Source organism: Vigna unguiculata, chromosome 8 (genome assembly GCF_037176805.1).
Source record: "Vigna unguiculata cultivar grain cowpea cultivar isolate G323 ecotype 2 chromosome 8, ASM3717680v1, whole genome shotgun sequence".
In the NCBI taxonomy this organism is placed as follows: domain Eukaryota; kingdom Viridiplantae; phylum Streptophyta; class Magnoliopsida; order Fabales; family Fabaceae; genus Vigna; species Vigna unguiculata.
Genome location: NC_140799.1, coordinates 33,286,526 through 33,307,789, shown reverse-complemented (window position 1 = coordinate 33,307,789; position 21,264 = coordinate 33,286,526). Strand labels below are relative to the sequence as shown.

At 33.0% G+C, this 21,264-nt stretch overlaps 2 protein-coding genes across 4 annotated transcripts; both read right to left on the bottom strand.

The window, feature by feature from the left end:
* Positions 1-519: 519 nt before the first annotated feature.
* LOC114195280 (6-phosphofructo-2-kinase/fructose-2,6-bisphosphatase-like) lies at positions 520-13,447 on the bottom strand. 2 transcript variants are annotated; one of them, XM_028085697.2, is made up of 23 exons: positions 13,123-13,445; positions 12,963-13,026; positions 12,426-12,721; positions 10,746-10,937; positions 9,865-10,074; positions 9,629-9,724; positions 9,301-9,399; positions 9,162-9,191; positions 7,974-8,027; positions 4,640-4,693; positions 4,475-4,552; positions 4,300-4,391; positions 4,155-4,212; positions 3,997-4,071; positions 3,033-3,080; positions 2,700-2,797; positions 1,912-1,987; positions 1,776-1,838; positions 1,611-1,702; positions 1,442-1,510; positions 1,293-1,356; positions 1,144-1,209; positions 520-758 (listed from the first exon to the last, which is right to left on the bottom strand). In XM_028085697.2, exons 1-23 carry the CDS (start codon positions 13,297-13,299, stop codon positions 681-683), a joined length of 2,229 nt encoding a protein of 742 aa, XP_027941498.2. In that variant the 5' UTR covers positions 13,300-13,445; the 3' UTR covers positions 520-680. The 2 variants fall into 2 exon arrangements, with proteins under 2 accessions (XP_027941498.2, XP_027941499.2); XM_028085698.2 differs by lacking the exon at positions 10,746-10,937 and having other exon boundaries at positions 13,123-13,447.
* Positions 13,448-18,437: 4,990 nt separating this feature from the next.
* Positions 18,438-20,675, bottom strand: LOC114195327 (CHUP1-like protein). Of its 2 annotated transcripts, none has more exons than XM_028085747.2 (5): positions 19,926-20,675; positions 19,520-19,836; positions 19,320-19,431; positions 18,829-18,960; positions 18,438-18,743 (listed from the first exon to the last, which is right to left on the bottom strand). In XM_028085747.2, exons 1-5 carry the CDS (start codon positions 20,574-20,576, stop codon positions 18,702-18,704), a joined length of 1,254 nt encoding a protein of 417 aa, XP_027941548.1. In that variant the 5' UTR covers positions 20,577-20,675; the 3' UTR covers positions 18,438-18,701. The 2 variants fall into 2 exon arrangements, with proteins under 2 accessions (XP_027941548.1, XP_027941547.1); XM_028085746.2 differs by having other exon boundaries at positions 18,438-18,750; positions 19,926-20,667.
* Between the last annotated feature and the right edge of the window lie 589 nt (positions 20,676-21,264).

Here is a 21,264-nt window from a genome sequence, read left to right as displayed (position 1 = left end):
ATTTTGTTGCATGTTTCCAGCAATGGATAGATCCCTTTTCAGTTTTTAGAGAGGTTACAGTATTAGGCTAGCAAAAGCTCCTCCTGTCACACAGCATTGCCAATAATTCACAGGTTTTTTGGGGTTGGAAATCATTACACATGCTCTATTTTCTTTTTCCTAATTCAATCTTTTTGTTTTCATTATTAATCCTCTACGATATGTTATGTTTTGAGAAGTACAACTAATAGCTAAATTTATTTGTGGCCTTTTTCAGTTGGTCTGCAAATTTTAGACCTCGAGCATCTCATGTCAGATAAACTTCTTTTTCCATATTTTCTGCTAAAGATTTTTGTCCAAACCTGTTTCTTTAGTTTATTGTCAATGCTCCAACTTATATTCTAGAACCCCATTGTAATAATATTAGAATTTCAATTTCAACCTTGCAAGGGATATGCAGAATGTAACCAAACAACAGGATTTGTTTGATTGGAAAATGGAAACTATCAGAAGTTATTGATTTTGTTTTGATGTTCAGAATTCTTCAAACTGGAAACTAAAGGATGCTCATAAAAATTATTAAAAGGGGTTTTGCAGGATTTTACAATATACATGACAATAGTTATTTTTTCTCATATAAAACCAAAAATGGTTCACTTATATCTATTCTATCCTTCAGATTCTTCTCTCCAGCTATTCTTTCAGTCCATTAGTTTGTATCTTTTCTCTTCCACACCTGTAACTCCCAAGTTTATCTCTATTATTGTATGGAGGGGCACCTGCAAATGAGCAAATCTCAGATACAGATACATTAGGAGTCCAAATTCTCTACTGAATTTTTTTTGATAGTGTAAACATTAACAATACACTGATATTGATATTTTAAAAATTATTTTAATATATTTTAAAACATCAAAATCAGGTTGTATTCTAAAACACAACAAAGGAACAACTTAAAAAAACCCGTGATGAATCCAAATTCATACATGAGATATCTTATGCAAATTCATGGTTCACACAAATGTTTCACAAAATGAGATGGTGAACCTCACAAATTCTTTTCTTCTAACACAATGACTACAGTTCATTTCTTAAATATCATGAACTAGATGGAGCTTTTGCACAACTCCATCTTTCACTTTGAGCTAAATATGAATATATTACCTCAATTTCTGGAATTTCTTGCAAAGGCCTGTCAGTAAAATAAGCATATAATGCCCTCAGAACTGCCTGTAATGAGAAACTGAAGAATTAAAACCAATCAACCATAGAACATATAAATGGAAAGTTTACATCAAAGTTATGTGAAAAACCTGGTGAGATATCACAACAACAGGTGCCCGTTGCCGCTCAAGCTCAATAATGACAGGTTCTAACCTGCATTATCATAAATACAAGATATTTACACAAAAAAGAGTACTAGTTTGGAACCAAAAAATGATACAAGAAGTAATGCATCAACCTTTGAATAACATCCAAGTAAGACTCTCCACGAGGATAACGATACCTAAGCTTGTCCTTACAGCGTGATCTGTAGCAGAAAAAGATAAAGAAAATAAAGAACAATAGTTACATGAAACATTTTTAACTTTTTCAACTTGAAATTACAAAGATCACAGTTTGGAACATACTCGTACTCCCCTGGCATGTTCTTCTTGATCTCTTCGTATGTCATGCCATCACACACACCAGCATTTATCTCATCAAGTGCACGCCATTGTATCTACCATATATAGATACTATTAATAATACACACTTTTGCCAATCCATATTTCTGTATTAAGGATGACACTAACCTTGGGAAATCCAACAATTGGTCCTGCTGTTAAAATTGTTCGCTGCAGTGTACTAGTCCATATCTAGACACCAGTCACAAACATCACAAACCGTTTATCATTTCAATATTTGCACATATATTTATTACAAGCTTACACAAGCAGCTCGTTCTGATTTGAGACGCTTTTCAACAAATTTAGCAAGCTTCTTCTTATAAAGTTCTCCAGCCTCACTGTTGAAACAAATTGCATTGTGTTCCAGTTAGGCACATGAAATTCATAGACATTCTTGTTCAAAAAAACAGATATGACATTTATATATTAAAAAAAAGGAAAATGCGAAATAATTCAAATATAGAGGAACTAAAATCATCTATCTTTGCATGCCAACAACCAATGACACCAGGCCTCTCACTTAGATAGGTACGAATTCCGCAATACTAAAAAGAAGTTACCAAGAAAATCAGGTTCATCTTTAACCCAACCTGAGCCACCAGTGACAAATGAACTATAATATATCCCAGTTTTGGCTTCTTAGAAAGCCACCAAATGGAAGGAAGAGACCAATAATAATTTCTAAAATTGAGAGTAGGAAAAAATATTACTAAAAGGAACCATACAGGTTCCTTACATAACTTTGGGTATCTAATGCCATGTAGAAAAGAGCGTATTGACTAATAAGACTTTGAGTAATTGCGATGTGAAATAAATAAAAAAATTGACCTTATAATCCCCTTTAAACTAATATTGATCATGTACAAGTTTAGTACATCTACTACAAGAAGAAATCAAAATAAGATTTATCACAATAAGACTGATAACAGAAAAATAATTTAGATTCTTAGTGTTCTTCTAACAGTTCCTCGTATGAACAGAACAGAAATGGAAATTGATATTTTCATTCGTAAACTACCTTTTTCGAAGCTTGTATGAACCCAAATATACCTTAATGCAGAGTCTCCTCCAATTCTGCCTCTCACATTAAACCGACTTTCTCCATGCCGGGTAAGCAATATTGGGCGAGGTGTAAGATGTGTGTTTACCTGCATGAGGAAAACAAATCATTAATAGAAGCTAACAAGTGATTTGCAGAAGCATTTGCTGAAGGCATATATGATTAATTTCAAGAAAAAACCATTTGCAAAAGTTGGTCTATGACATTTCTCAATATTGTCTTACTGGGTTAAGTATTATTAATTAACTTGATCATTTCTTTTACTTTTCAGTGTGTTAGTGAAGCTTTGACTGTTATTAACTGCATTCTTCTAAGACACTTACCAAGAAAAAGACTATCCGACCAGGTAGGTAGCCACTGATATTGTTCACCTAAACCAGAAGATAGAATTTGTGGATCATTAACAAATTAAAGTCACACTGTAAACCATGCTTGTAAATGGTTATCGAAAAATTCAACAAGATAAACAAATACTTGCCACAAGAAATTCTAGAATATTAGAGCAGCCTCCCAATAGTTTTTTTTCAAACAGCTAAAGTACTTTACTATCATATGTCCTTAAACATCAGACAAATGACTTACATTTTATCATAAAGTATGTGGCTACAGTACTATGCCACATTTTGTTCCTCCTTTCAAGTTCCTCTCAGAGAGTTTAATTTAATTTACAATACAATTTACGTATACACCTTACTACTTGGCATAACTTTTAAATTGCGTGGTTCGTTGACACGGTATCACAGACTGGTCAACCGAGATGCCCAGGGTTCATATTTTAGATCCTAACTCTGTCCGCTTCTAATGTAAGTTTGTCATTCAACACAATTTAGATGAGTAATGAATCTTTTCTAGTTTACCGATTATATATTGTATAACTCAGATCTACTAATTTGCAATCCATATAAACATAATGCATCCATATGGTAGTAACATGCTTTTCTAACACTGATTCTTTCAAGAACAATCACAGTTTCAAATATACACTTCTACGGAACCATGAAATAATAATTTAGAAAAGATTAAGGTGGACTCAAGGATAAAGTAGTTATAAGCTATTTAAATCTGAAGGTGAAAGTGAAACTATGCCTTCTACCACACCAAGGTTTTACATCTAGTTACTACTGGAATCTATTTGTTACTCACGCAAACAAAAGCTACTATATGGATAATAAACATGCATGATGCATATCAATTATCAAACTATAAAAACTAGCAAAAGAGACAATGACATATGCAAAATGGTTCAGTTTTGCTTCATAGAATGACATAACTAAATGTAAAACTTACTTGTATTTGCCCTCCATGTCCACTGGCCATGTCAATCATTTTTATGTAAGATCCTTCTTCTACTGTTTCATAAACCTAGTGCATAAAATCAACATTACTTGAAGCAAAAGCTCACCTCGAATAGCGATTAAAAGTTAAAGTACACGTGAAAGACTTGCCTTCTCATAATTGGCTACACGTTCTTTGAAGTCCCGCAACCCAGCCTCAAAATCTGGTCTGCAAAAGAAAAGCTGATTGCATATGTAACTACAATTCTATATACTCATGAAGATAAGATGTCACTAATATTATACGAAACATTACACTTCGGCATAGTCAGGGCTTTGCTGAATTTTAAAGCGTATATTCCTCTCAATTATGTCTACATCATTGCATATTGTTTCCAAAAAAATTATCTGTAACAAAAAATGCAGGGATACATAAGAACAGTTCAAAACTAAATTATTTTCATATTGCACATATGGCTGTACCCATCTACCTTGCATCTACCTTCAGCCAGTTTCATCAGGATGTTTCTTCGCTGCTTGCTACTGTTTGTGGCATCAAATATCCCAACCTAAACCCAAATTAAAGCTTAAGCCAAAAACAAAAATCTTGAAAGAAGGCTTAAAGTAACAAAATCATCTGAAAAGGACAAATTTACCTGGCCCCCTTCTTGCATCCAAGATATCATATCTTCAAATGCCATCTTCGCTACCTAGTGGTACATGAAATATTAAAACTACGTGCATAGAGAAAGGATGACAAGGAGCTAACAAACCAGAATCTTCTCTGACAAATCGCTGGGTTTAGTGTACATATCTCAACATTAGGTATAATAAATACATATTGTTGTATTTAAACAAGGAGTACATGGTGTAGGTGAGGCAATATTTAAAGCATTTGCGTCTCTCTATTAGAATAAAAAATAATTCGATATAATAAAATTTTATATATTATCAATTGTTTTGTTTTCTAGATATAATAGATATTATATATTATTTTATTAGATTGCTATTATATATAGTCCTCTCTTATATATAAACATCATATTGATTCAATGAATTATTTTATTTCTGTCATCAGAAGTGATTTTTCTGTATTCATTCCAATAAATTTTTTGGTTTCTTCCCATGGATGTCATGGATGAGAACTCTAATGTCTCCTAGTGGTGTGATTATGTCTACTATAAATGTCAGTCCTTTCACCAATGGTTTAGCTTTTTTTATACTATTTCTACCAATTCTTTTATTAAAGGTAGATGGATCATTAATTCAAGTGTTAGTACTCATGAAGAAGTGGACTTTAAGCCTAACTCAACCCTACAAAATCAGCTTGTAAAGTGAAGTTTACACTCACTTATATACGATAAACTCGCCTTATTTCTAACAATGGTTCTGATACCATGTGAAGAAAAGGACTTTAAGTCTAACTCAACTCCATAAAAACGGCTTGTAAGGTAAGATTTGCACCCACATATATACTTTAAATTAACATTATCTCTAGTCGATGTGAGACTTCTAACCGTACTCATGTTCATTCTAGGTAATGTTTTCAATCCTACAAACATGCCACCGATAAAACCCTTTTATTACCCAATTAATCTATTATTCATGTAGAACCATTGCCATTGTTCAACTTTATGCTATAGTGGTGCTTTATAATGTTTTCTATGTGTCTCGATTCAAGTTTAATTTTCTGTCTATTAGTGCTTTATTGGCTCATACTCATTTGTCCATCACCTTCCTTAAAATCAACTTTTTATCTAGGAGATGCTTCACTCCAAGAAGAGGAAGATTGCCGGTGGTAATCTTAATTGAAGGAATATACATGTTTCCTTCCGTTTTTACACAAAATAATTTTAATTATGTTTCCTTTCCTTTAGTACCATTACAAATACTGTTTTTTTCTATTCAAAATACCGATTCTTGTAAGAATACTTCTATTTGGAATAAATTTGGACATGTATCTAATAAATTTTTTTGACTTTTGAGTAATGAAATTCTTTTTGATATAACATAATTATTCTACTTCCAACTGTCAAATTTGACCTCTTGCTAAGTTTAGAAGATTATTTTTTACTTTACTCAACAAGGTGTTTCAATCATTATTTGATCTATTACATTGTGACATTTAGGGGTGTTATGGTAAGCCTACTTTATGATGGCAAACTTTTTTTCTTAAACTTGGTTGATGATTATTGTTAAGAAGGGTGGACTAGAATTAATGGGTGGTCCGATAGTGACCCGAGATAGCGGGTGAAACTTTTTGTCCAAGAAACAGAAATCTCACTAGGATAGACTTTTTAAACAATGACTCTGATACCATGTTAAGAAGAGTGGACTTTTTAAGCCCAACTCAACCCCACAAAACCGGTTTGTAAGGTGAGATTTGCACCCCACTTATATACTATGAAATTACCTTATGTCTAGTCAATATGGGACTTAGTCATTTTTTATCTTTGTTTTTTGCTTTGTAAATTTAAAATCTTCTTCAAGATTAATTGCATATTAACATTAGTTTTTTCTTTAATAAATACTCAAGACAATTACTAAATACCAAACATGTGTTCAATCATCTTAACCATTGAGTTCAAACAAAACTAGCATAATAAAGTTTTTGGACTAAGACTGCAATTTTCTTTTTGTTGTACTAAAAATGAAATAAATCAATATTTGTTGTACTGCAACGACTATTTACCTATTTTCTTTCCCCTTGATACTATCTCTCTCAAAGGATGTTATACGTTTAATTTAGGAAACACTGTTGTGTATGGTTCAAAACCAAAAGAATTACTAGGGTTTTCTTGAAAGACTATAAAATTCAAAAAAACTAGTTCTTGAAAATATTCATTCTCTCACACATACCAGATGAAAAGTCACAAAATAATCTATAACAATCAATAATGAGGATTCCTTTGTATGACTTTTTTCCGTGCATGAATTTTCAACCTTTATAAAAATAACTAACTTTATTGATTTTATATGTTCGCTTACACATCTTTTTACTATTTTTATGATGCGTAAGAAACTATTCATGTAGTACTATTGATGAAAAACTACAAGTGCTTCTATTAAATAATTATAACTATAAAAATAAAAAGGATTTTTATAATTTTTTTTATGCACACATTTTTGGTAACTTCAATATAATGTTTAGTAATCATTTTTTCATTTTAATAATTAATTTTTTAATTACATTTTTTATTACCATAAAAAAGAAGTGGACCACTAGTATGAATAAAGTGAAATATTTGTGACCAGACAAAAAAATGATAAAATGTAAAAAGTCAATATAAATTAGTTGAATGAAATAAGATTTTGAAATAAAATCTGGAAGTAACATCTCCAACTAAGAGTCTGCTAGGTAAACATAATTAAACACTTAGTGGAGACGTATTTATCATGGAAGTACTTAAAAGTTGTTGTTAGTGTTCTTTATGCAGTTATAATTTTCTTTTATTAGAAATTACCTGGACATAGAGAAATCTGTCTGGTATTAGTACTTAATTTGATGTCACATCTAATTAGACGTTAGAATTTATTGAATATGTGCTGTAAATATCTATAGCGTCTCCTCTGGTGTAAAGCTATTATTGGCTATTTAATGAGAATTTCAGAAAGACCTCAAGTGGGCAAATCAGCTTTTTCCCACATAGTATTCCTAATTCATATTATGGTTGCTGTGATTTTCTGACAGTTGTTTCTATAATTGAAAAGGAAATAGGGTTAAATTGCTTAGATATAAGTTGAAAGTTTTTTCATTAGCTACTTCAGAACACTTGTATAATCTGAAAACAATTTGTGGACTTATCATAAGTTATTTTCATAACTTCTCCAAAACACTTAGATGAATGCTTATACCATAAAACAAGTTTAACGGTAAATAAGCTCTTCCAAATGCACCCTAATTATACACATCTACGACCTAATTATAAACAACCAGTATAAATTACTCTTTCACGTATTCAAATAAAAAAATTGTTGGCTAGAAGTTACCTCATTACGTGCTACCACACCTTCAGGATTGTCAGCTCGAAAGAAATCAGCAGACTGCACAGAAAAATATGACATGGATAGTAAATTTTCCTATAAAGTATGCAGTACCATAACATCATAATTCCAAGAATGAAACTAACATAAAACAGAAAATCGAGCACCCTATAGTGATGTTCACAATTTAAAAAATGATGCCACTGCAATGTACGAGAGATTTGACAGTTACTTTTTGGGTAATTCGCCAATTCTTTGACCAGAATATAGGCCAGTGCTAACCCCCTTTCCCATCTTTAATTATTACAGTTCAGTGTGCAGAATTTTTAAGTTTAGCACAAGGAAACAGTAACCCTATGGTTTCTTTGCATTTTCCTAATGAGATTTAGTGGGGTATATTGGAATTATAAAAACAAGTCAAAACTTAATAGCATTAGCATTCAGTCCGAGTGATTTATCAATGAATCCCATGATGAACAAATTGAATTATTTTAATACTGATTCCTTTTTTTCACAAAAAATATATTATACATAACATAAATCATATAAATTTTTATAACAACCAGTACAATACATCATGTAATAAAAGATACATGTAACATTAATAAAAACAATTACACAAATTTTATTCTTCGTATCATAGGAAATCTTTTGGAAATGTGATAGTCAAAGTTACTCGTGACTTTTGTTTTCTGTTTGAGACGCATTGTTATCAATTATGCTACAATTCCTGGTGAGACACAGTTTTGTTTCTAATAGTAACAAGTGGTATGTTATAGCTTCCTTGTTGCTAAATTTTTTAATGCAGGATTCCTTTTTTTCACAAAAAAAATATATTATACAAGTGGTGACAAATCTTATCTTTAAGCTGGTTTTGCATGGTTAAATTAAGTTTACACCAATTTGTAAGATAGTATTAGAGTATATCCTAAATTCATTAAAAGGGTTTCCCAACATATTATCCATGTCCCAAGCCCAACAGTGCTAGAAGTAAGGGGGCATGTTGGGAAAAATCCAAAGCCCCGCACGAACTATACACCAAAATAAAAAATAAAAGTAAAGACGATCTTCATTTTACAAGTCAATTTTGTAAGATTGAATTAAATTTAAACTATTTGACATTTAATATAATGTAGATAAACACTACATGATAAAGCATAAACTTTTCAATTAATTTTACTGCATTAAGTTTACCTGACTGGAGCCATGCTTAAGGCGACGATACTGCAGCATTGAAACATAAGTGTGTTAAATTCGCACTCAACATATTTCCTGTATTCCGTTAGATATAAGACTTGATTACTAAGGAGGATGAGTCAAGAATGTGAACAACCTTACCAACGTTGAAGTGTTTTGTATTATGACCTAACCATCGAAGATATCTTGTAAGCTTAGCTGCAGTGTAAGTCTTACCTCGAGCTGGCAAACTCACCTAAGAAAAAGAAGCTAGTAAGAAATTATTCATTTACAAATATTTTAATTTGTAATTAGATGAACAACACACTCAAGATCTATACTTATCCCAACAAGTTAATGCTAAAAAGGTTTACGAGCAATTAATACCCAACAAGTTCATAGTCTCATTTTGAATCACACTCAATACCCAAAAGAAAGTGTTGCTAAAAGGGTTTACGAGCAATTAATACTCAAGCAAGAATTACCATGACAATTGCCAAATGCCTATGCTCCTTGGGACCTAGCATCTGATCAGCAATTGCAGCAGCTGCAACAGCTCCAGCAGCCGCTGGAATTGAATTCTATTATAAAGCCAGGGTGGCGGGGGAGCAGAAGCAACTATTTGTTAATAAACTCAATTGAAAAGCTTGATGCAACAAACATTAATCTAATGTAAATAAGTTTTAATAATAAACAAGCAACGGAAATCATTTTTACAAACCTTAGTACCAGGGTCCAAATTAAAATTTGTAGTGAACGCATCAGAACTAGAGGATTTTACAAGTCTGGGAAATCCTACACCCCTGTCAATAGAAACTCCCCTCTGATTACCTTCTTTCTCTGGAGGACAAATTGTTCCCACAGACTGCGATTTAACCATTCCAGGACTTTGGTAAACCTTAGATTGATCAGGTGCATGAACCTCTTCCACCTAGTTGAAACGTCAAGATAGCCTATTAGATGTGATATAATGCATGATCAAGAATCCATATAACCCACTAGCTTCTTTTTTTATTTTTCTCATAACCTCAAGAAGAGACATTTTGCAGTTTAAACGTCATTTGGTTATATAATGATCTACAATCTGTAACTCATGAAACTAGTAATACAGGAAAATAATTCAGAAAAGATATTAATGAAATTCTAATTATCAGCAACAAATAAACTGGCACAAAAATAGGAGATATTTCCTCTAAATTGGAGATACTCTCCAACACTTTTAAAAAAGCTTTAGTTCTTAGTATAGGAAAACAGATAAACACGCAGAGAAAGAAAATAAAATGAACACATTACTCTATCAGAAGCATCAACATATTAGTCCATCTGACACTTTAGAAGAACATAAGAAGTATCTAAGCTGATATGTTGAACAAAATAATCTACATCCTCAACCAATAAAAGTCTTTTAAGGCAACTACAACTATAAATCCACCACAGCTTCTGGTTCTGGAAAAAGACTTCTGAATATATTGCAAATAACCACCAATGTTTCAACAAAGTTAGGTCAAAACTCTCTGGCTGATCTTACATGTTTTTATAACAATCCATTCTAGAAAGTATAATCATGAATTTGAAATGTGAATTTGGAAGCTAAGCCTTTACTTTTTCTGGTTGATTGATCATAGGAACACCGTCATCTCCCATGGAAGATGAAATGCTGGCAGACCCACCACCTAGTGATCTGGGATTCTCTGTACTGTTAGCAGCATATGTACGTGCTGAACTTGGAGAAGTTGAGGGAGATGGAACAATATAATGTTCAAGATCAAGCTCTAAATTTGCAGATGAGATGTTCTGAATAAAAGATAAAAATTAAGCATAAGGTACATAGTAATTGTTTGAAAAAGGATGTTTCACACATGTATTCACATAAAGTTGGAATAAGAGAAAAGATGGCAGCATAAAAAGAGCATCAGTTAAGAGACATGATCAAACAAGTTATGGTACATTGGTAATGTAAGATAACAATTTTGCACTATCACATTAGAAAAATTCTGCAGAACAAATTACCTGTCATGAAGAGAATAACAACTAAAATTGGCTGAGATTATAGGAAAATCCTGAGTCATAAATGACTAGTGTGCTCTCAGCTAAAAAGAGAAATTAATTGATTGTGCAGTAAGATTGCTACCTTAAAGGAGCCTAGCTCTGGGCACTGAGATTGTTTATCTTGTATTTTCTTTTGTTGCAAGTTAACAGAATCTTAGAGCTGTCTTATCTTCCATTTCCATATTTTTCCGTTTGGTTATTCTGTGGTGTGGAATTTGTATTAACTGGTCTAACCTGCCAAATACCCTCCCCAATCGGTGAATGCCCCATGAAATAAAGGAAACAAGGAGAAACAACTGATACAGCCACAATGGAGTCGCAAATTAATATCATTGAAGAAGAATTGACAAAGATAAAGGCAATAATGAGAAGATTCATCCTCAAACAATTCAAAATCAAACTGCAATGGAATTGATGAGGAAGGAAAATGCAGAAAATCTATTGAAACTGATGGAGCTTATAGGAGAGGGCTGTTTTGGCTCAAAAACACGGGAAGCACAAAGAATTCTTGGAAGATCCCTTCTAGGTTGAAATCCATATAAGGGGATGAAGTTGTCGAGTTTAGTTAGTGAAAAGAATAGAACTCCCAATGCTAGCTATCCGGATCAAACAACAACGTGATGCTCAACACTGAACTAAATCTACAAAATTCTACATCCTTCTTGGTGGTTTCACCTATAGTTTTTCTTTGTTTCCCTCTTCCTCTAATGATAAGAGCCATAAAGATGCCCTCCATCATATAATCTACTTTCCTCACTAAGGCTTCTTTTGTACGTCATCTCCAGACACAGCCAAACCACCGAAGATGAGATTCTACCAATTTCTTTCTACTACAGGTGCTACCCCAACTTTCTTTCCAATGCATTCAATGTTAATCCTATAATCCTATATTGTCTAGTATGTCCACACATCTAACTCAACTTTCTCATCTCTGTCCCACTGAGTTTATTTTCTTGTTGGCCTCTAATGGCCCAAAACTCAGTTCCATATGACCTCACAAGTCTTATAGCGTTCCTTTAATTGTCTTTTAGTCATAAAAATAACATTCAAGGCACTCCTCCATTTCATTCACCGCTGCATTAGATCTCATTATTGTAAAGTAAAAATAAAATGATTCTTTTATAAGTTAGCATCTAAATTTCAAAATAAAGATGAAGGGAAAGGTGACTCTCTTAAAGACTACCGGATTATTAATATCACAAACATAAAGATAATTGATAATTGGAGTCTTACTTCACTGCCTGTCTGATGTTCTGAATTTATGCTGACATCAGGTATCCCGCGTACAGACGATAGACGGAAATTCTCCTGATAAGCCCTCCAACTAGCTGCAAGATCAAAGGGAGAAATCCTTTTTGCTTCCACAAATACTCGATACTCAAGAACTTGATCATTACCAAGTCTAAACAATGCCATCCTGTCACCATCTTGCCATGCTCCGCCAACTAGTACCCTGCTTGAACCCTCCTCAACAAAACAAGGATTATCGATGCACTTGGGCTTCAAAAGGAACTTAAACTCTAAAGCTTCTGAAAATCCCAACAAAATTCAACACTTCAGGTCAGAACGCAGTTCATGAAACCCCGTTCACCATAGCAAGACAATCACTAAAACTAAACTTCGAGACACCTTAATACCGTCTAAATGAAGCTATCATTCGATGCTCAGAGCAAAAATTTGCATTCTTTATTCTGTTTATCAGTTATACATACAAGTTTACCACTAACATAAAATAAAAAGGCAAACACCAAGCCGGTGAGAAAGCATTACCGTGATTAGGTGGAACAACAAAGCTCAACTCCCACACAGTCGCGGATTCCCGTTCCATAGAAAGCTGAAATTTTTGCACGAAAAGCAACAACAGTAAGAAGAAGTACGAGAGACCCAGAATAAAAGGAATGAAATGATGAAATGGGTGAGTGAAAATTACAGCTTTGGAAGGATCCGAAGAAGGGCCTAAAGGGAAAGAGCCCGATACGTGAGGAAGAAGGTCCCCAGAGAGAGTGAGATTGGGATTCTCCATCTTCACTGAAACATAAAGCAATCCGGGGATTCGTAACGGCGTGTGGTTAAAGGCATCTCGCTCTTCTTCGCTATCACCCGCCATTGATTCTTCAGAGTTTTGTGACAGTTTTTGTTAGCCGTAGCTGCGCAGCTACCAAAACAGAATAGATGGTGATGTGTGTGTTAAGAAATTCTTATCCAAGTCTTCTTAACAGTGTGACAGGCAGAGAGAGACTTGCAACATTTTGTCAGCAGTGTTACACTAGATTTAGAAAGAACAAAAACATTTCAAAATATACGCAATTCATTCTCCTTTTTTTATAAATATCTAAATTTATTTTTTAAATAATTATTTTACTTTTTAAGGTGAATTGTCAAATTAGTTATATATATATATATATATATATATATATATATATATATATATATATATATATATATATATATATATATATATATATATATATATATATCAATTAATAAAAAAAATAGTAGTTGTTTATACACAATTTTTTTTATCATTTTACCTTTAAAATTGGGATAAATATGTTTACTTATTAAAAAATAATAATGGTTATTAATAATAACTTAATTATCTATATAAGTAATTAAGAAAATTAAATACAAATTTCATTTAGCACCATGTACATATTTGTTTAAAAAAATAAAAATAAGAGAGATACGAAAAAAACGTACATTTTCTTGTAGTTTAATAAATAATTTTCTAGAGATGAAAAAAATTATATCTTTTTTAAAATGATTTTATTAATTAATTTTATTAACAACTTTTAATATAATTTATTATATTTTATTATTATAAAAAATATATATCAAACATACTCGACCAAGCTTGTACTTCCACCCAAATTTATTAAGAGTCATTTAATTGTAATATGAAATATTAAGAGTCATATAATTGTAGTATAATATATTATTAGTGTTAAAAGAATTTATGGGTTATAAAAATATGAGATATATGATAGATATAAAAGATATATTATATAAAAAAATCTGCTATTTTATTTTATTTAAATCCTCTATATATAATATAACAAAATGTAATCGAATATAAAATATTTATAATATCTCAATCTTGATTTTCTTATTCTAAAATAATAACTAAGTTCTAAAATAGAAAGATATTTTTAAAAACATAAATATTTCATAAAAATTAATTTAAATAAAAAAGATATTAGGTAAATATTATCAATAATGGGTCATATAATAAGCTTGATAAGAGATCAAGCAAAATATGAATGAGGCCGTCTTACAAGTTTGAATAAATCTCGGAAATAGTTGACAAATGACTTTAGGTGATTTTTTTGGAAAATAAGGTCACATAATTATTCATTCAAGATTTTTTTTTTTCTTTTCAAGTGCAGATTTAGGCGAGATGTGAACTTAAATAAGTGTGGACTTAAGCAAATATCTAGGGTAGTAATTAGTTAATATGTACACATATAAATCAATTAATTTGTTTGTTAAGAGTTAATTGGTAGATAAAGATTAGTGTTACCTGATGTTGTATTGTTTATTTGTGAAAAATAAAGTTTGTATTTGTTTAACAAATTACACATTAAATAAAAATATGATTAAATATGTTTTTAGTCATTCAATTTTGACATGAAAATGAAATTTGTTGGTGAAATTCCAATTCGTCTATATCCCAAAATTTGATAAAGTTTGGTTCTCAAACTTAAAAAATGAATAGATATAGTCCTCCTAACCCAATTTCATTAAATTTGTTTACACGTCAATGAGTGTTTTAAACTAACGTTTGAACTATTTACATTGTTTGACATATTTCAGCTCAAATACTAGTATGAATAGTCAATTCACACATGAAAAAAAAATAGATTTAATTACTCATTTGGTACCTATTTTTATTCAAAAATATCAAATTGGTCGTCCATTTTTTGTAGTCTCAATTTGGTCATGATTTGTGAAAATTGATGTAATTTGATCCTGATTTGTGAAAAAATTGATTTTCGATCATTTCCATTCAATTTCTTGAAACAAATTAAGGATTTTTCATCAAAATTGAAGTTTTTAATAAGGACGATTTGTTTTATTGATGTAATTAACATAATTCAGGTATCAATTTTGATGAAAAATTCTTGATTTGTTTTAAGAAATTTAATGAAAATGACTAAATTGTATTAATTTAAAAAAAAATATATGACCTACTTGACTCAATTTTCACAAATCAAGACCAAATTGAAAATAAAAAAAAATTGGAGGATCAACTTAACATTTTTGGATATATCCATTCATTTCTAAGGTTTGGGAAGAAAAATGTATCAGAGTTTGGAACAACGATAAAATCCAATTTTGCATCCAAGTTTAGAAACTAAAATATATTTAACCCATAAAAATACATCACTTAATTGATCATCAGTTAAACATACATGATATTTATGCAAATAAAATATTTATACATGTATAGATGTATGTTAGAGAAGTTTATTATACTTTTACAACCAACTCAAGATAGGTTTTAATTTGAAATACAACACAAAATAAGTTAAACTATATCAAGTGCAGATTTAACAAAACCAAGAGTTACATGAAAAGTCAAGGTATCTTAATCTCATTGTTACATCTTAGGTCTTCATTTTCTTCCTTAGTAAATCGAAGAAAGTAAGAGTGAGTCTTTCTCTTACCTCTAAAACTTCATCATAACATCTAAAAGTTTACCACATAATTATGTCAGGTTTTACAGAGGGGGTTTCACTGGGGAGAACAACACCAATGAGATCTGAGCCTAACCACATAAGATATTGACACCACTCTCAACCCAAAACCTTAAGGCAATGGGTTTATATGTCTTTATTCTTATATAGTGCTCCACTTTCTCATTTCTAGTCAATGTGGGTCTTAAACTCACACTTGGATTCTTAACAATCTCCCCCTCAAGGGTGAGTCCTTTCAACCACATTGGTACACTCCCCCTCCACATTGGTACACTCCCTCTCCAGGGGACACGCTTTACCTGACCCATACTGTCTGTGCCCAACCACGAGTACTCATTTTCTGCCCTTTTCTGTTCCGCCGTTTTAACGGGACACGCTTTACCTGACCCACACTGTCTGAGCCGGTTTTTAACCATCGACTCTGATACCACTTGTTAGGTTTACAGAGGGGTTTCACTGGGGAGAACAACACCAATGAGATCTGAGCCTAACCACATAAGACACTGACACCACTCTCAACCTAAAACCTTAAGGCGTTAGGTTTATGGGTCTTTATTCTTATATAGTGCTCTACTTTCTCATTTCTGGTCAATGTGGGACTTAGACTCACACTTGGATTCCTAACAATCTCCCCCTCAAGGGTGAGTCCCTTCAACTACATTGGTACACTCCCCCTCCAGTGGAAGCATCCCCAACCACGAGTACTCATTTTCTGCCCTTTTCTGTACTGCCGTTATTCTTAACGGGACACGCTTTACCTGGAACCCTTATCTGGGACTCTTGCCAGGAAGACTTTCGATACTAGGACTATACTGCACTCGTCTGAGCCGGTATTAACCATCGGCTCTGATACCACTTGTCAGGGTTTACAGAAGGGGTTTCACTGGGGAGAACAACACCAATGAGATCTGAGCCTAACCACATAAGACACTGACACCACTCTCAACCCAAAACCTTAAGGCAATGGGTTTATGGGCCTTGATCCTTATATGGTTTATATGGTATCTCACCAGTGAAACCCCCTCTGTAAAACCTAACAAGTGGTATCAGAGCCGATGGTTAATACTGGCTCAGACGAGTGTAGTATGGTCCTAGTATCGAAAGTCTTCCTGATAGTGTTGGTCAGGTAAAGCGTGACCCGTTAAGAATAACGGCGGTACAGAAAAGGGCAGAAAAGGAGTACTCGTGGTTGGGCAGCTTCCGCTGGAGGGGGAGTGTACCAATGTGGTTGAAGGGACTCACCCTTGAGGGACAGATTGTTAAGAATCCAAGTGTGAGTCTAAGTCCCACATTGATCAGAATTGAGAAAATAGAGCACTATATAAGAATAAAGATCCATAAACCCATTGCCTTAAGGTTTTGGGTTGAGAGTGGTGTCAGTGTCTTATGTGGTTAGGCTCAGGTCTCATTGGTGTTGTATCTCCCTAGTGATACCCCTCCTTATATACCTAACAAATTATTCAAATGAATTTGCAATTGCATGAAACACCATCTCAAAATTTTAGATTTTCATGAATCATAATTAATCATGCTAAAAAAAATCAAGTAGATCACAAAAAGAAGATCTTGTATGTATATTTTTAGTTGAAGAGGAGTCGCAAAAGGAGGTGATGTCCCCCCTTTTGGATTGAAGCGGGAGAAAAGCTACAAATTGGAGGTTGAGACGCAAATGGGAGGCACACATGAAGTTTGGAGAAGGTGCTAGGTGCTAGGTGCCTTGGGAAAGGGTCTTTTTTCTTCTTTTTGGTTTCAATTTCTTTCATATCTCTTCAATTTGTATACTCTAAAGTTCTCCACCGTGGAGAGCTAATCTATTTGTTGATAATTAAATGTAATAAACTAAATTTTTGTGTATTTGTGTTGTGAATATATATGTTTTTCCATTTCAATGGTAGTATTTTGTTTATACACTTAATGATTGTGACTTGATCACCCATGGCTTGATTATTGGAAATTATTTTTTTTAATTTAGAACTGAAACAAGTACCTAATGGAGCTTGTATATAGGAATAAAACATAATTCTTTAGTTATCTTAATAATGTTGATCTTAAGGCATGTTTTTCCTTGTTGAGGATTAAAGGAATTGGAATTTAACGAGTAACCATAGGTTCAAAGTCACTAGAGATAGGATTTGAGTAAATTTATGAGTTAATTTTGACTTGAGATAGGCTATATGAGAAACTGTCCTCCGAGAAAGCTTCTTTATTGTAAAATTCATAATTTTATATTTTTAATATGTATACACACACTACCACAATTCTATAAAATTAAGAAAGAAACGCATTACATATCATAATAACAGAGAAAATTTAGAAGTACAATATGCATAGAAAAGTAGTTAATACATTTGGTTTTTGAACATAGTAGATTGCAAGGTCAATGGTGGAAATGTATTCCAATTTGATGATGAATATAAATATATATATATACCATATTATTTGCTCTCAATTGCTCTTCATTTCATTCATTAAGCCTTTATTGCTAACCATATATTGATCCTATGCAGCCTATAGATTGAGCATTATATGGTGTTCATTTTGGTAATGGTTTGTTTTGTGAAGCACAAAGACTCCAATGAGGAGTTATCTCTTGCATAATTAAGAAAGCATGTACCTACTAGCCAAAAGTAGGCAATGCTTTAGGAAATACAGAGAGGAGCATATACATTTTATTAATTTCACTGTTGATGTGTATACATCAAATAATTAAGGGAAGACAATTGAAGTTAAGATACAGGTTTGTGGCAAGTTTTAACAAGTTTGGGGCATTTAATCAGATTACTATAGCTTGGTATAGCACAACCAATCTTCTTCAGTTCTTGAAATGCTTGTATGGTCTCAGGATCAAAGCCACCTGCAAACTGAAAGGCTTTGTGGCTGATGAGTAAAATAAGGGGAAATGTTTTAACTTAAGGGTGTTTTATGAGACTGTACTCTACCTGGTGTGCTCTGAATGCAAACTTAACTCCTTGTACAAAGAGGTTATCTTCCTGCAAAACTTCATTTGACTCCATTTCCTTGGTTATCCGTTTCATGAATTCCTTTGCCAGTCTCAATGAACTTAGCTTCATCTGCAGTCAATAACAAGATAAACCCTTTCAAGTTTCAATTTATTTTGATGGTAATAACTGAATACCTTTCTGGTTGTTTGATCTATGTGAAATGGATAATCATACAGGATTATTCAACATCATTATGCATGATTTCATTTAGTGTCTTGTTAGTTCTCTACAGAATACAAAAACATCTTTTTCTTGATTGAAAATAAGCTTTAGTTTAAGCATACTACTACCCAATAAACCTTATTAGAACAAAACACACCTCATCATACTAAGAATACTAATCAATATTAAACTGTATTTAATAAAAAATTTGTATCATATTATGGTCTAAAAGCATAAAGAATCTATGAAGTATCTGCTCTATATACCTGCCCAATAAGACCTGAGTCCAACATCCACTCCCAAGGGATATGAAAATTCCTATATCTCTTGCTAATACTCTCCCTCATCCTCTCTTTAGCACTCACACTTCTCTCCAACCTGCACATTTGAAAATGGCACTTTCAATTGATTTTAAGTATTACTCAAAAGTTTCAGTATGAAAATTCTAAATTTTGTACATGCTCGCCTGTCTTGCAGTGCTTGAATCTTTCTCAAAGTCTGACACAATGGCTCTTTGGGATTGTCTTCATAGGATGAAACTTCAGATTCAAGGTTCTTCAGATCTCTGTAGTTACAAGCTGCTTCCCTCAGTGCATCTACTTTTTGTTCTGGCCACTGCTGAAAATGTTTCAGCACTGACCTCTCATCCACCAATGAAGATAGTTCCCCATCGAGCCATTTCACAAAGGTTTCCACCTCAGAAACATCTGCAAACGAAGCAGACTCTACCTCCTTAATCAAGAAACTGATGAACTCCCCTTGTCTTTGAACTTCTGATTTTATCTATCAATGAAAATAGATATGAAGATTAATTGATGTTAAAACTTTTGACCCGTGAAAATGAGTATTGAGAAGTTTGGGGCTAAACTTACAGCTGAGAGATATGTTGAACGGTTTTCAATTTCCTCAATCATGTTTCTGCTGAATGCTACTGTGGGAATTCCATTGGAATGTATTTTGTTTTCCATGTTAGCATCCTTTCGTGTAAGGGAACGATACAACTCTATTACTTCAGGAACACGGCGCACTGCTTTTAACCCAACTAATGATAATTTTGGTGGTGTTGGAGGTGGTGGCGGTGCTAATGGCTGCACTTTAAGCACTTTCTCTTTTTTATGCAGAGGAAGAAGAAGAGCAGCAGAAGGTCTTGGTGGAGGAGCTGGTACTATTGCTGGTTTTTCTTTTCTGGGTGCTGAGTCTTGAAAATCTGGATTTGTATGTGTATTTGCATTTTCTGAACTCTTTTCACATGTGATTACCTGAACTGGTGATGCTTTAAGTTGAATTGGTTCTGAATTGTTGTTGTTGTTTCCATCGATGGATTTCTGTATCTTCTTCCACAGAACTGATTTTCTCTCCAAGTTGTGTGCTTTGAGTAAAACCACCTGTGATTTTAAGCGACCAACTTCTTCTCTGAGTTCCTGGTTTTCCTTCTGTAGTAACTCGTCCCTTGCCATGTGAACTTCAAGTTTTTTCTTGAGAGAAGTAATCTCAGACTCATTCATTGTCTCTCCTTCCCTCATCAGAAAATGGTTACCAATTTGATAGCTTGTTATTGTTCTAAATTTGGTCTTGCTTTTGAAGTAAGGTTGGTATGTGAGAGTTAAATCTGCAAGAATGCCCCTGAAAATGCTTCCAATGGCCTTATGCAGATGAGGGTGACAATGATCTTGATAAGGATACTCTGGACATTTCACACTACTTTAATGCACTTTGCTATAAAGACTCATTATGATTTCTTTGTGACAAATTTTATGGGGGATGGGAGATTACTTGGGCTTGATGGCAGCTCTATAGTATGTGATAGCTGCACTTAGAGTGCCATGTTAGGTACAACCTTAAATTCTTTGGTCAAATTTACTCTACTCTAATGCTTTTGATTTTAGATTAATCTTTTTCGGGGTGAGATTTCTTGCTTTCTAATTTGTTATACTGTCATATCTTTGAGGTTTAATGGTTCACCAATGCTGCAAAAGTTTTCCAAGTGAGGTTATTTTGGCCTTGGTGAGTATATGCTTGTCCTGTCTCATTAATTTCTACTTTTGATTCATGTCCACTCTTGACCCTTATTCAATTCAGATTTTCTGTTCACTATACACGTGGCCAAAAATTAAACTACTTTGTATACCAAACTGGTTATGAAGTTCTCACATAACTCTCTTTCATACTTGCAAGTTACATCTCTTAGATTGTCTTAACTCATGGGAAGGA

Coding starts and splice junctions, on each gene's coding strand:
- LOC114195327 (XM_028085746.2), bottom strand. CDS start 20,576: ATGAGGGAAGGAGAGACAATGAATGAGTCTGAGATTACTTCTCTCAAG. Junction 18,961..19,319: donor ACTCAGGTCTTATTGGGCAG/GTATATAGAGCA, acceptor TATTGACTGCAG/ATGAAGCTAAGTTCATTGAG. Junction 18,751..18,828: donor TTGCATTCAGAGCACACCAG/GTAGAGTACAGT, acceptor AAAGCCTTTCAG/TTTGCAGGTGGCTTTGATCC.
- LOC114195280 (XM_028085697.2), bottom strand. CDS start 13,299: ATGGCGGGTGATAGCGAAGAAGAGCGAGATGCCTTTAACCACACGCCG. Junction 10,938..12,425: donor AACATCAGACAGGCAGTGAA/GTAAGACTCCAA, acceptor TCTTTTATTCAG/AACATCTCATCTGCAAATTT. Junction 759..1,143: donor AAGAAATTCCAGAAATTGAG/GTAATATATTCA, acceptor GCTCATTTGCAG/GTGCCCCTCCATACAATAAT.